This window comes from Rhinopithecus bieti, unplaced genomic scaffold (genome assembly GCF_001698545.2).
Source record: "Rhinopithecus bieti isolate Rb0 unplaced genomic scaffold, ASM169854v2 scaffold_16234, whole genome shotgun sequence".
Lineage (NCBI taxonomy): Eukaryota > Metazoa > Chordata > Mammalia > Primates > Cercopithecidae > Rhinopithecus > Rhinopithecus bieti.
In genome coordinates this window covers 2,286,487-2,301,796 of record NW_016808946.1, presented here as the reverse complement: position 1 = coordinate 2,301,796, position 15,310 = coordinate 2,286,487, and the positions used below count along the sequence as shown (strand labels likewise).

The window sequence follows — 15,310 nt, the reverse complement described above, 5'->3', positions numbered from 1 at the left end:
AAAAAAAAAAAAAAAAAAAGAAGACGAAAGCTGGGACTGGACCCTCTCAGAGCACCCCTTTCCCAAGGAGGGAAGGACACAGATGCTCCCTCCTAGCCCTGGCTGGCAAACCACTAATAAAAAATAGCAATAGCAACCACTTATCTACTAGCTTGCTGTATGCTAGGCAGTGTTCTGAGTCTCTTATTAATTTAATCTCACAATGACCCTGAGAGAGGTATGTACTATTATCATCATCATCCCATTTTAGAGAGAAAGAGACTGAGGCACAGAGAGGTTAGGTAACTTGCCCAAGGTCACACAGCTAGAAAGTGGTAGAGGGGGCAGGATTTGAACTCAGGCAGAGCTGATTCAGGTGTGTGGACTCACAACTACACGATCTACTGCTGATCATTCATGAGGTGCAACCTATGCCCAGTGGGTGCCCTCTCCACAGACTGACTCTCCTCCCCAGACACACTAGTGCTTCACACAGCCCCCTGGCCCAACCCGGGGACTCCTGACCTCTCGGAAGCTCCAGGCCAGCAGAACCTTTGTGTACCACCCCCATGCTGCCTCCAGCTGAGCCTCCCGGAGCCACAGGGCCTGAAGGTCCTTTCGCAACAGCTGCCAGTGGCCCAGTGCCACTGCCGCCACCACTGGATCCGGCTGCCTCTTCACCAAGTACCTCCAGGATCGAAAACATCTGGACAACAGCTGCCAGCTGGGGACAGACCAGGGCTGATCAGCGGGTGGACTGCCCTCCTATCTCCAGGGAGAGCTCAGTGGCTGGATACCCTCCGAGATGCCTTTCCTGCAATCGGTAGGGTGGTGACCCACACCACAACAGGAGTAACACACTGCCGACTGGAAGAACTTCCCTCTTACTGATGGCTGGACTTGGAAACCCCACACAAGCAAGGCCCTGGGGGTCGGAGAATGCCCTCTTTATTTCTTTTTTTTTTTGAGACGGAGTCTCGCTCTGTCGCCCGGGCTGGAGTGCAGTGGCCGGATCTCAGCTCACTGCAAGCTCCGCCTCCCGGGTTCCCGCCATTCTCCTGCCTCAGCCTCCGGAGTAGCTGGGACTACAGGCGCCCGCCACCTCGCCCGGCTAGATTTTTTTGTAATTTTTGGTAGAGACGGGGTTTCACCGTGTTAGCCAGGATGGTCTCGATCTCCTGACCTTGTGATCCGCCTGTCTCGGCCTCCCAAAGTGCTGGTATTACAGGCTTGAGCCACCGCACCCAGCTATTTCTTTTTTATTTATATATATTATTTTGAGACAGAGTCTTGCTCTGTCACACAGGCTGGAGTGCAGTGGCATGATAATGGCTCACTGCAGCCTCGACCTCCTGGGCTCAAGCGATCCTCCCACCTCAGCCTCCCGCGTACCTGAGACTACAGATGTGCACCACCACACCCGGCTGATTTTTGTAATTTTTTTTTTTTTTTTTTTTGTAGAGACAGGGTTTTGCCATGTTGCTCAGGCTGGTCTTGAACTCCTGAGCTCAAGCAGTCTGCCTGCCTCAGTCTCCCAAAGTGTTAAGATTACAGGCATGAGCCACGCATCCAGCCAGAGATTGCCCTCTTTGCCAAAAACCCAGGGTGGCCTCGGAAGTTCAGGACACTGAGTGCCCCAAACCCACAAGCATCCCTTCATTCTCGTCCCTGGGGCCCTGGAGGCTCCCTTCGTTCCCCAGCAGGGACGGGAAATAAGTTCCTCTTCCTTGAAACCCTGCCTCATCTCCATCAGGCCCTCATCTCCGTTCGCACAGGCAAATGGAAGCAGAGTCCTGAGCATGTGTCCCCCCTGCTCCAACCCCTGTCCCCACCCAGCCATGGCCTCACCAGGTTGCCTCAGACTCTGGGGCTACGACGTTTTGTGCCTTGTTCTGGGAAAGCAAGAGTACATAACACAGTTCTCAGGCCAAGCAGCAGGCAGGACCAGGCACCCCCTGCCAAGCCTCCCTGCCCCGGAGCAACATCCCCCGCCCCCCACCCCACCTCCAGCCTCCCCAGCCTCTACCTTCAAGGCATTGCTCGCTGATGTTGTGTCTGGCAGATGGAAAGCTGTCCTCTCCTCCTCCCTGTGGACCTGCTCCCTCGGGGCCCCCTCCTCTCCTTTCTGCTTGGGTGGGACTCCCCAGGCTGTGTTGGAGAAGGCTGAGGAACAGGGGCCGGCCCCCCTGCTTCCCACCCCTTGAGGGAGACTGGGGTCACCCTTCTGTGCCCTGCCATCTGGAGACGCAGGGGAGCAGCTGTCCCCTGACCCTAGGGGGTGGACGGGAGGGAGCCCCTGCTCAGGATTAAGGGAATCCCCAGTCAGTGTCCCCAGAGTGATCTCAGGTGACATTAGCTTGCTTTGTGCCCAAGAGTCTGAGAGACTAGCCGGGGTCTTCAAGAAAGCTGCAGTTTCCCTTTGGCCTCGAAGGCATCTCTGCCTCTCACCCCAGGAAGCAAGGACAGGCCGGCTGGGCTGGGGGTGGGCGGAGAGTGGCTGGCCACCGCTGGTCCAGAGGTCCTGCTGCACAGCACCGGGGGGTTCCTGGGGTGCCTGGCACCTGAGTCTGGCTGCCTCTTGCGCCAGGCAACGTACAGAGGCCAGCAGCTGCTGGACGGCAGCATGGGATGGGGCTCGAGTCTGGTTCTGACTGGGGACAGCCAGGTCCTCCAGGGTGAGAGGCTCCCCCACCAGCCTGGACCTCCAGCTTCCCAGGCCACCCCAAAATCTGAGGCCTGGCCCTGTGTGCCCATCAAGAGGGGCAAAGGCTTCAGTGGGCCTGAAGTCCCTGATAGGGGTGCCTGGGGCCGGCAGCCTGGACCGCCTCAGACAGGGAGATGGGCGAGCCAGTGGCTCTTGGGATAGGAGACGACCCCAGGGCAGCTTGTGGGGCCCAAAGCTGCCCCCAGGCTCTGGGCAGAGGAGGGGGCTGCTGGTCTCACTGATGCTCAGGTTGCTCTGCTGAATGGCAAACTCTCGAGCCTTCCCTTGGCACCTCCTGGCTGGAGGCTGCAGGTTGCTCTGCTGCCAGACGCTTGAATTTACCAGTCGGCCAGTCGTGTCCTTCAGGGCTAGGCCCAGGCGGGGACCAGGGCTGGCCAGGTTGGTCTGGACTCGGCAGGGCTCCTGGTCTAGCACTGCCCCTGGGGAGGGTGTGGCAGCACGCCCTCCCCTCTCCACCTGGCACCCGGGCACCCACTGGTCATGTCTACTGCTCAGGCTGATCCCCAGGCTCCTCCGGAATCTTCGTTGCTCTAAAGAAAGGAGAGACAGTCATGCCTTGGGGGAGGACTTGGGTGGCCGGCACTCAGGTGGGACAGGTGGAGCTGTCCAGGCCTCAGAGCCAGGGAGGGGACGGGGCCCCAGCAGCGGGAGGGAGCTAAGACTTCCGGGGTCTGCTGCCAGCTCTGTCTCCCTGGGTGAAGCGATGGGCAGTCCCTGGGGCTCTTGGAGTAGGGGGTTCTTGGAACTGGACAGAGGGAAGCAGAGAGATATTTAGGAGGTTGTTGAGGGGGTCCCAGGAGAGAGATGATGGTGGCTGGGATCAGGGTAGCAGGTGGGTAAAAGAGGATTCAGACAAGCTTCAGAGGTGCAGCCAGCAGGCTTGGGGGAGTCAGGTAAAGGGGGAAAAAAAAGAATCAAGGGGGACTCCTTGATTTCTGGCTTAAGCAAAGAGGTGGTGGGGACAGTGGTCTGGGGTGAAAGCAAGACCCCACAGAGCAACGGCTAAAGGTGAGCTGCTCTGGGAACACGGAGGGGGCCTTGGAGCCCCTCCCCAGCCCCTAAGCCCACTCCACAGGCACAGAGTCCTCGTGGGGATGGATGAGGTCCTGGGAGGCTCTGGGCGCAGGGCCTGGCAGGTAGAGTGGGCCATAAAAGTTGCTGCCTTTGTGGATTGGAACTAAAGCTCAGAGAGATCAAGCAACTTGCCTCATGGTCACACAGCGGGAACATGAAGAAACTGGGATGTGAATTCAAGAATCCACATTTGTTCTTGGGCTGCTCCCCTTCTTGGCTGGCCCAGCTGTGTGGCTTTCTTTCTTTTTTTTTTTTTTTTTTTGAGAGGGAGTCTTGCTCTGTCACCCAGTACAACCTCCGCCTCCCGGGTTCAAGTGACTCTCCCACCTCAGCCTCCCAAGTAGCTGGGATTACAGGCACCTGCCATCATGCCTGGCTAACTTTTGTATTTTTGTAGAGATGGGGTTTCACCATGTTGGCCAGGCTGGTCTTGAACCCTTGACCTCAGGTGATCCACCCGCCTCGGCCTCCCAAAGTTCTGGGATTACAGGCATGAGCCATCACTCCCGGCCCTCTGTGGCTTTCTTAAAGCCTCAGCAACCTGAGCAGGGATGTCCCCAGCCCACCGCCCCTGGTACTGACTGACCTGTGGGGGCCCCATCTTAGCCAGGGGCACCAACCAGGCCTACTCCTGGTCCCCTCTCTTCCTGACCTCACTCTCCCAAGACTCCTGCTCCTTAGGCCCCAGGCTGGGAAAACTGTTCTATGTGCAGCCAACCATGGTGGCTGATTTGTGGAATTAGCCATTCCCTATAGGCTGGCCTGCCTGGGAGGGGGTCTCTGGGCCGATACCTAGATGGGCCCTGCTCCTGTAACCTCCCATCCAGGCCCTCTAAGCCTCTTGCCTGGCTTCAGGAGCACTGCAGGCTTTGGGGACACATTCTTCTTGTGGCTGGCATCAGATATCATCAGCTCCATGGGCTCAGGGACAGGGGCGTCCTTGGTCCACCCCACAGTGAGTGGCCTGGTCTGTTTAATAAGATGGGCCCTGCGGGGAGAGGACAGGTTGCCCTGGCTCTCATTCAACCCCACCCCATTCTGATCCCTACCCCCTCCCTTTAGCAGTACTCCTGGCTGCTCTTGGCCTGGTCCCAGCTGCCTGGGGCTTGCGCCTCACTTTTCTGGTCTCTCAGGGGCTCCTCTCCCTGCCCTACTTATCACCCCTCTTTCCATGGTTTAAGTGTCCAGGTCAAATGCTGCCCCATCCTGCCCCCCAGACCTCTCGGCTAATCTGCACACAGATCTCACCATGCAGGTCCAGCGACCTCCTCCACGCCTACCCAGATGTCTAACAGGCATCTCAGCATTAATATGTCCAAAACTGAACTCCCATCCCCACAACCAGCTCTCTCCCATCTCGGTGCCCCCCTTCTCCACGGATGGCAGCTCTGGCCTTCTGGTGGCTCAAACAAAATTCTTGGAGCCACTTCGACTCTCCTTCTCCCTCACACCAGCGGCTGCTCTGACAGGCTCTACCTCCCACACACATCCAGGATCTGACCATGGAGCACTGGACAGAGCAGCTCTCACCTGCCAACTGCCACCTCCCAAATGGTCACCCTTATTCTGCCCTCGTCTTCACACCCGACAGCCTCCTCTTCACGCAGCAGCAGGGTGATCCTGTGAACACTGAAATCAGATCATGCCCTGCCTCAACTCTAATGCCACAGAGGCTCTCCAGCCCACTCAATGCCCCTGCGAGCCTTCAAGGCTGTAGGCGAGGGGTTAGCAATTACTTCCTGGGCTAGTGGTCCGTTATGTGAATAAAGTTATATTGGAACAAAGCCCATTTGTTTACAGACTGTTTGCTTTCCAGCTGCAAGATACCTTAGGCTGCAAAACTTTTTTTTTTTTTGAGACAGAGTCTCACTTTGTCGCCCAGAGTAGTACAATGGCGTGATCCCGGCTCACTGCAACCTCCGCCTGCCTCCCTGGGTTCAACGGATCCTCCCGCCTTGGCCTCTAAGAAGCTGAAACCACAGGCGCATGCCACCATGCCTAATTTTTGTATTTTTTGGTAGAGACAGAGTTTCGCCATGATGGCCCGGCTGATCTCAGCTGACCTCAGCTGATCGGCCCGCCTCGGCCTCCCAAAGTGTTGGGAGTACAGGCGTGAGCCACCACACCCAGCCCCGTAAAGTCTTTAAAATCCGGCTCCCAGTTACAGTCCTCCTGGAGTCTTCTTCCCCTTGCCCACTGTCCTCCACACACACCAGCCCCCTGGCTGCTCCTCCAAATGGCACACATGCCCTCACTGCAGGGCCTTTGTGCTGCTGTCCCCTCTGCCTTCAAGTCTTGCCTCTTACATCACAGTGAGCCCTCCCAGCCCACTGTCCCTCCAGCTGCAGCAACCTGGCCTCTCCTCACTCTCTTTGCCCTGCACTTGCAGCCACCTAATATAGTGAAGACATTAGTGAATTTCTCCCTCCATTGACCTAGGAGTCACAAGAGGGCAGGCTGGTTTTGTTTTTTCCCTGCTGGATTTGCAGCTCACAGAACAATGCCTGACTCCCAGCAGGGGCTTGTAAGTGCGCACTGAGTAAATGACAACCGTGCTAGGCACCGTGCAGCCTTCAGCAGGCGTCCTGCCATTTAATCTGCACCGCAGCCCTGGGACTTAGGTTCCCTGTTTTAGAAATGAGGACGTGAGCTTAGAAGGGCTGCCTGCCCCGCCCAGGGCCTCAGAGGGGCACCCCAGGGCTGGCTCCACAGCGCAGGCTCTAACCAGGACCACCCCACCATCCCCTCTTGCCCAAGTTGACTTGAGGCCGCTCAATCCACAGGAGACCTTCCTGCACCCCCACCCTTCACTCCGGGCTCTTCTGTCCATTTCTCCACTCCTCGTCCCCCTCCCTCAGATTCCCCGCTCCCACTCCACCCCGACCCCTGTCCACTTAAGGGGGCTCACAGCCTCCCTCTTCTTCCCACCAAAAGAGCCTGAGGTCAGTTTCCTGCCCTCATGGACCTGCCCTCACGTGCGTGGGTCCTCCTCGGGTCCTCCTTCACCCAGTCGGATTTGAATCTAGAGGGGGCTCGGGCTGGGACCGCTAACGACACCCGCAGGTCGTGGACGGGAGGGGACGTCGGAGAGCAGAGCGTGCTGAACCGCGCTTGGCCCCGCCCAGCCCTGAGCCGTGGGCGTGGCCACCGACGTCCGGCACAGGTTTTGCTGGGTCCTCCGCAGGCAAGTAACGTGGTCCCAGGGCAACTTTTGCACGTGCAAGATAAGCGACTTTCTCTTATCAGGTCCCTGGGAACTTCCTCCACCCTCTGCCCCGAATCCTGTGGCAGCATCATTGGGGTCTGGGCTTCCTCCACCAGGCGTGCCTCCTCCTGGCTCCTTCCCACACCTAGAGCTGCCTCCTGGAGCCTCCACCCCACACCTGGGATACCCCAGCCATGCCCTACTTGGATATGCCCAGTGCAGGACATGCCCCCGGCTGCAGGACATGCCCCCGGCTCCCATTGGCAGGAACCCCAGAGGCAGGACATCCGGGTCATGGACACTCACATCCTCACCCATTCCCAATAGGTGCGATGTCCCGTCCAGGGATGTCTCAGATGCGGCTGGCACACCATGGCCCTCATGGCTGAGGACACCCCCGTGATGGGTCCCAAGGATCTGGAAGGCAGCCACCACCCTGATCACCACCTGGAATGCCTCATCCTGGACCTCCTCCAATGAGCATGTGCCCCAGGGGGCCTCAGTCTGGATCTCCCATGGGTCACCCAGGTACTATGCCTCCATGGTATGCGTGGACCTCCTCCACTGATGCCGCCTCATGGATACACTGGCCCTCCCCAACCCCCACCCTATGGCCTCCAGTACAGGCCTCTCCCCTCCACCCAGGCCCACTCCCTGGCCTCCAGTTCCCCCTCAAGGCCCACTTCGGGGCCCTCTCCCTCAGTAAATTCACATTCTTCTTCCTCCTGTTATATCTTCCCAATATCTTTTTGATTTCTTGGACCAGAAATGCTGCAGCTCCTTGCAACTAAGGCACTAACCCTTTTCAGCCTTCCCATCTTCCTTTTTAATGTCATTTTTTCCCCATAGAAGGTATTTCCTTCTCATGTTGGTCTAAGTATTTTGCAAATGCAGAGGAAAATAAAACTATAACAAATTCCTTGTTAAAAAAGAAAGAAAGAGAGAGAAAGAGAGAAAGAGAGAGAGAGAGAGAGAAAGAGAGAGAGAGAAAGAAAGAAAGAAAGAAAGAAAGAGAAAGAAAGAAAGAGAAAGAAAGAAAGAGAAAGAAAGAAAAAGAAAGAAAGAAAGAAAGAAAGAAAGAAAGAAAGAAAGAAAGAAAGGCAGGCCAGGCACAGTGGCTCACACCTGTAATCCCAGCACTTTGGGAGGCTGAGGTGGACGGATCACAAGGTCAGAAGTTCAAGACCAGCCTGGCCAACATGGTGAAACCCTGTCTCTACTAAAAATACAAAAATTAGCCAGGCGTGGTGGTGGGCACCTGTAATCTCAGCTACTCAGGAGGTTGAGGCAGGAGAATCGCTTGAATCCAGGAGGCAAGGGTTGCAGTGAGCCGAGATCCTGCCATTGCACTCCAGCCTGAGCAACAGACCAAGACTCCATCTCAAAAAAAAAAAAAGAAAAGAAAAGGCTGAATGTGGTGACTTATGCCTGTAATCCCAGCACTTTGGGAGGCCAAGGTTAGTGGATCACTTGAGATCAGGAGTTCTAGACCAGCCTGGCCAACGTGGCAAAATCCCGTCTCTACTAAAAACATAAAAATTAGCTGGGTGGTGGTGGCGCGTGCCTGTAGTCCCAGCTACTGGGGAGGCTGAGGTAGGAGAATCTCTTGAACCAGAAGGTTTGCAGTGAGCCAAGATTTGCGCCCCGGCACTCCAGCCTGGTGACAGAGCAAAACTCCATCTCAAAAAAAAAAAAAAAAAAAAAAGGGTGGGGAGCTGGTAACACTTACCTCCCCTACACTCTCTGGCTTGATGTGAGGGTGCAGATGTTTTAAACAAAACAAATCCAAAGGACTTTTTAAATGCTAAAGCAACTCTTGAAGAAGGAAGAGGTGATTACTGCTCCCTTCCTAGGTCTATGTGTCTAGTCTTTCCTCCTAAACCTGGTGGATGGAAGCTTTTGTTCTTTAGGTTTATTTATTTGTTTGTTTGTTTGTTTATTTTTTGAAAAGAAGTTTCACTCTTGCCACCCAGGCTGGAGTGCAGTGGTACAACCTTGGTTCACTGGAACCTCCGCCTCCTGGGTTCAAGAGAGTCTCCTGCCTCAGCCTCTGGAGTAGCTGGGATTACAGGCATGTGCCACCACCCCTAGCTACATTTTTTGTATTTTTAGTAGAGACGGGGTTTCACTATGTTGGCCAGGCTGGTCTTGAACTCCTGACCCCAGGTGATCCACCCACCTCAGCCTCCCAGAGTGCTGGGATTACAGGCGTGAGCCACTGCACCCAGCGTGTTCTTTAGGTTTTGACTGTCTTTTATCCCTAGTAATATCTTTTGCCTTAAAGTCAAATTAGCTCCACCAGTTCCACTTTGGTCCCTACTTGCCTGATATTACTTTTTCATCCTTCTACCTTCAGCCTTCCCATGTCCATAATTTTAGGTTTGTCATTTGTAAGCATAATATGGCTGGTACTTAAAAAAATCTGATCTGACAAGCCTGTATCTCGAGTTTAATTCACTTACAAATGTATGATTTTGACATATTTATTTTAACCATCTTATTTTTGTGCTTGCTAGTAGCCAAATGTTTCATCTCTCTCCTTTCTTGCAGTTGTAAGAATTGATCAAGGTTTTCTTTTTCTTCAGGTCCTCCCCTGCTCCTCACTGGCTTGGAAACTGGACGTTTCATATCTTTTCTTTCTGTGGTTATCCTACACACACACACACACACACACACATATATATTTAGAGACAGAGTCTTGCTCTATCCCCCAGGCTGGAGTGCAGTGGTGCAATCTTGTCTCACCACAACTTCTACCTCCTGGGTTCAAGCAATTCTCATGCCTCAACCTCCCTAGTAACTGGGATTACAGGTGCCTGCCACCATGCCCGGCTAATTTTTGTACTTTTAGTAGAAACCAGGCTTTACCAAATTGCTCAGGCTGGTCTTGAACTCCTGACCTCAGGCGATCTGCCCACCTCAGTCTCCCAAAGTGCTGGGATTACAGGCATGAGCCACCGCGCCTGGCTTCAAGATATTTTAATATGTATATTTAACAAAATCTAAAGTTGCCAGTATTTAATCTCCTTTTAGGTCAAAATAAAGGGCTTCAGCACACTCTGTTTCTGGTCAGATTGTCCTGAATTACACATTATTGTCTGGGAGACTAAACCATGTTTACTATTTCCTTTGTGCAGCTCAGATCTTCCTTCTGAAAAAAATTCCATGTGCCATCAAAAGATTCTTCAGATGTTTCTATATCAAAGATCTATGGGTGATAAACTCAACTGTCATTTTTCTCAGTATCTTTATTTTACCCTCACCCCTGAAAGATAACTCACTGGTGCATAATTTTAGGTTGACAGTTATTTTTCTCACCACTTTGAATATATCATTCCACTGTCTTCTGACTTCTATTTTGCTGTTTAGACATCAGCTGCCAGTAATTGTCAATCTTTTTGAGACAATATCTTTTCTGTCTGACTGCTTTTGGGAGCTTAATTTTTGTCTTTGGTGTTCTGCAGTATTCATTCATTCTACAACTTTTGATAAAGCATTAACTGGGTGCCATGGGTGCCAACACTGTTCTAGGTGGTGAAGGTATAGAAATGATTGAACCATGTTCTGTTAGAATGACTGTCTGTCATCCAGGCTGGCTGGGGTGCAGTGGCGCCATCATGGCTCACTGCAGTCTCGAACTCCCTGGGCTCAGGTGATCCTCCCACCTCAGCCTCCTGAGTAGCTGGGCCTACAGGCACCACTCCAGGCTAACTTTTGTGTCTTTTGTAGAGATGGGGTTTCGGCATGTTGCCCAGGCTGGTCTCCAACTCCTGGGCTCAAGTGATCACCCACCTTGGCCTCCCAAAGTGCTGGGATTACAGGTGTGAGCCACCGCGTCCGGCCTCTTTTTATTTATCCTGTTTGGGAATTGTTTAGCTTCTTGAACCTGAGCTTTGTTGTCTTTCCATTTTGGAAAATATTCTGATTTATCTCTTTGAATGTTGCTTCTCTCCCATCATCTCCTTCAGGAACTCTGGCTATATTTATATCGTTCCTTCTCACTCTATCCTTTGTGTCTTCTTCTTTTTTTTCCAAGATGGAATCTTGCTCTGTCACCCAGGCTGGAGTACAGTGGCGTAATCTTGGCTCACTGCAACCTCCACCCCACAGGGTCAAGCAATTCTCCTGCCTCAGCCTCCCGACTAGCTGGGATTACAGGCAACCACCACCACACCCAGCTAATTTCTGTATTTTTAGTAGAGACGGGGTTTCACCACATTGGCCAGGCTGGTCTCAAACTCCTGACCTCGTGATCGGCTCACCTCAGCCTCCCAAAGTGCTGGGATTACAGGCGTGAGCCACCACACCCTGCCTGTGTCTTAACTTCTTTTTTTTGTATTTTCTGTCTCTTTCTACTGCATTCTGGGTGATTTCTTCAAATCTATCTTCCAGGTTACCAATTCTCTCTTCAGATGTATCTATTCTATGAATTAACCTAGCCACCGAGTTTCTGATTTCAATTGCTGTATTTTTCATTTGTACTTGTTTCATTCTTTTAAAACTCCACTGGCAATCCTGATCTCTGCATTGCCACATTCCAGTTCTGAAATCAAGTCTCCATGTGCCCTTGTCTAAGGCTGCCCCTTCCGGACCTGTGTCTAGGAGATTCAGGATCTAGGAGATCAGATTTCACATTGCGCTCTGGGGATCCCTGGGTTCCCTGGTAGTGATGAGAGGGTACTTGATCAGACCTGCTGCCTCTTATATACTGAATATTTCTTTTAAACAAAGGATTTGAAATAATTTTTTTTTTTTTTGAGACAGTCTTACTCTGTCGCCCAGGTGGGAGCGCAGTGATGCAATATCAGCTCACTGCAACCTCTGCCTCTCATGTTCAAGTGATTCTCCTACCTCAGCCTCCCAAGTAGCTAGGATCACAGGCACGAGCCCCCACACCCGGCTAGTCTTTGTATTTTAGTAGAGACGTGGTTTTGCCATGTTGACCAGGCTGGTCTCGAACTCCTGCCTCCCAAAGTGCTGGGATTACAGGCGTAAGCCACTGTGCCTGGCCTTGAAATAAAATATTTTTAAAACCACTGGGCTAGGGGAGGTCTAAGTTTCCTTCAAGTTCAAATTTGTGATACTGAATTGTCATCTTAGATATGACAATATTTTATGACAACCTGTTGACTCCGTAGATAGTTTCTGGACTTAGAGGTGTGTACAAAAGCACCTGACCACCCGTAGAACTGGGTTCTGAGTTCTGTTGCTAGTGAGGAAAATCTGTTTTACTTCCTGAAAAATTTTCCAATCTTTTGAGAACTTGTAGAAAGCACTCAAGAAATGTTCGTAGAGTTGGGTCAAAGAGATGAATTGACTTACCCGAGATCACACAGCTCAAAGCTGATGATGCTGGGATCCACGCCTAAGCAGCCGAGCCCAAAGCCAGGCTCCAGGCCATTGTGTCATGGGCTTCCCCGTGGAAGCTGAGCAGAGGGACACCAGCCTCGGGCCCACGCACTCTTCTCCAGCTCCCCTCCCACGCACGAGGACACCACATTACTTTATCCAGACAGCCTCGGAGGCTGGGGCTGGGTCCGAGGCAGGGCTGTAGGGCCCCAAGTACCCCATACTCCTTACGCCCATCCCCTCCTCTGTACATTCATCCTGGGACCTTGACCAAGTCCCAAGGGCTGCAGGCCTCAGCTTCCTTGTCTGTCCAATGGGAGAAACATTCTGGTGCCCCTCACCTGGGGGCAGGTCCGGCAGCGATGAGGTCAGCCAGGGTGGGAGGCCCCAAGCCACTCCTGCCCTCAACCAGCTGGTACCAGTCACAGGCCACCTGGACTCCTTCCCTCTCTAAATGATTATACAGTTGTACAGATAATGAGATCTAACATTTATTAAACACTTATGTGGCACCATTTTCTGTCCTCACTAATACCTGAGTCAGGCACTATTATTGTCCCCATTTGCAGATAAGGAAGCAGAGGCACAGTGAGGTTAAGAGACAGTGTTTCTTACACAGCCAGTTACAGAGTGCATAGGGGATTTAAACCAAGGCTCACTAACTCCAGCGCCCGTTTAGAGACACAGTGTGAGAGTTGGCATTTCCAGGCCATTCTGGAGACTCTCAGAACCGGCCTGAGGTGGGGCCCTGTCTGGTCCAGAACTGCCGCTCTGGTCCAGTTCTGGTCAACTGGAGAAGGCAGTGACCTCCCGTGGGGCAGTTTCTCTGGCTTCTTCATGTGGAAGGCTCAGCTTTGTGAAAACAAGAAATAGATTTGCAAACTGGACAAGTGTGACTTCAGTCCTGATATGGTTTGGCTGTGTCCCCACCCAAATCTCACCTTGAATTGTAATAATCCCCACGTGTCAAGACCGGGGCCAGGTAGAGATACTCAAATCAGGGGGGTGGTTCCCCATACTGTTCTGGTGATGGTGAATAAGTCTCATGAGATCTGATGGTTTTATTTTTATTTTTTATTTTTTGAGATGGAGTCTTGCTGTGTCTCCCAGACTGGAGTGCAGTGGCATGATCTCCGCTCACTGCAAGCTCCACCTCCCAGGTTCACGCCATTCTCCTGCCTCAGCCTCCCGAGTAGCTGGGACTACAGGTGCCCGCCACCACGCCCAGCTAATTTTTTGTATTTTTAGTAGAGACGGAGTTTCACCGTGTTAGCCAGGATGATCTCGATCTCCTGACCTCGTGATCCACCCGCCTCAGCCTCCCAAAGTGCTGGGATTACAGGCGTGAGCCACCACGCCCAGCCTGATCTGATGGTTTTATAAATGGGAGTTCCCCTGCACGGGCTCTATCTCTTGCCTGCTGCCATGGAAGACGTGACTTTGCTCATTTGCCTTCCACCTTAGTAATGGTGAGGCCTCCCAGCCATGTGGAACTTTGAGTCCATTAAACCTCTTTCCTTTATAGATTACCCAGTCTAGGATATGTCTTTATTACCAGCATGAGAACAATTAATACAAGCCCTCTCCAGCAGGAGACCAGAGGCAAGAGGAATTTGCCTCCTGTGGTTGAGAGTCTCTAGAAAGTCAGACACTATATAAACCTGCAGAGTGCCCTACTTCCAAGTCCCTACAGACACGGGCCTTTTAAAAGTTGTACGGTGGTGAGAATGTCTGGTTGGAAAGCCTCGTTAGCACAGTGCAGCCCATCCATGGCTGAAGTCCTGGCCTTATCCTGGACCTGCCCTCCCACGTCCTCCCTCCTGGCTAATGGAAGCTCCAGCCTGCCAGTGAGGCCCACACCTCGCAGTCCCAGGCTCGTCTCTGCCCCTTCCATCCAGCCCATCACAGGTCCTGTTGCTCTGCCTTCAGAGAGTGCCCAAGAGTTGACCACTTGTCACCACCCCCACCTCTATCCCCATCCAAGGCACCAAGGTGGTCCTTTTAGAATGCAGGCCAGACGCAGTGGCTCATGACTGTAATCCCAGCACTTTGGGAGGCTGAGGCGGGCGGATTATCTGAGGCCAGGAGTTCGAGAGCAGCCTGGCCAACATGGTGAACCCCGTCTCTACTAAAAATACAAAAATCAGCCGGGCATGGTGGCAGCACCTATCATTCCAGCTATTTGGAAGGTTGAGGCAGAATTGCTTGAACCCAGCTGCAGTAAGCCAAGATCGCACCATTGCACTCCAGCCTGGGCAACAAGAGCGTAACTCTGTCTCAAAACAAAACGAAACAAAAAGCTGGGTGCGGCGGCTCACGCCTGTAATCCCAGCACTTTGGGAGGCCTAGGCGGGCGGATTATGAGGTCAGGAGATGGAGACCTTCCTGGCTAACACGGTGAAACCCCGTCTCTACCAAATATACAAAAAATTTGCCAGGCGTGGTGGCGGGCGCCTGTAGTCCTAGCTACTTGGGAGGCTGAGGCAGGAGAATGGTGTGAACCCGGGAGGTGGAGCTTGCAGTGAGCCGAGATTGCACCATTGCACTCCAGCCTGGGCGACAGAGGGAGACTTCGACTCAAAAAAAAAGAAATAGAGGCCGGGCGCGGTGGCTCAAGCCTGTAATCCCAGCACTTTGGGAGGCCGAGACGGGCGGATCATGAGGTCAGGAGATCGAGACCATCCTGGCTAACACGGTGAAACCCCGTCTCTACTAAAAAATACAAAAAACTAGCCGGGCGAGGTGGCGGGCGCCTGTAGTCCCAGCTACTCAGGAGGCTGAGGCAGGAGAATGGTGTGAACCCGGGAGGTGGAGCTTGCAGTGAGCCGAGATTGCACCATTGCACTCCAGCCTGGGCGACAGAGGGAGACTTCGACTCAAAAAAAAAGAAATAGAATGTAAGGCAGACCTTGCCTGGCTCTGCCCAACACCCTCCAGGGGCTCCCATCTCATTCAGTGAGAGCTGGAGTCCTCAGAAT

General features: G+C 53.0%; 1 protein-coding gene across 1 annotated transcript in view; it reads right to left on the bottom strand.

Annotated features, from left to right (window-relative positions):
* Positions 1–6,954, bottom strand: part of CUNH1orf167 (chromosome unknown C1orf167 homolog) — a 30,891-nt gene extending 23,937 nt beyond the window's left edge. Inside the window, 6 exon segments of the mRNA XM_017887983.1 lie at positions 505–703; positions 1,828–1,871; positions 2,006–3,234; positions 4,624–4,766; positions 5,309–5,407; positions 6,744–6,954. Of these exon segments, the coding sequence (XP_017743472.1) occupies positions 505–703; positions 1,828–1,871; positions 2,006–3,234; positions 4,624–4,696 (1,545 nt within the window). The 5' untranslated portion in view covers positions 4,697–4,766; positions 5,309–5,407; positions 6,744–6,954.
* Between the last annotated feature and the right edge of the window lie 8,356 nt (positions 6,955–15,310).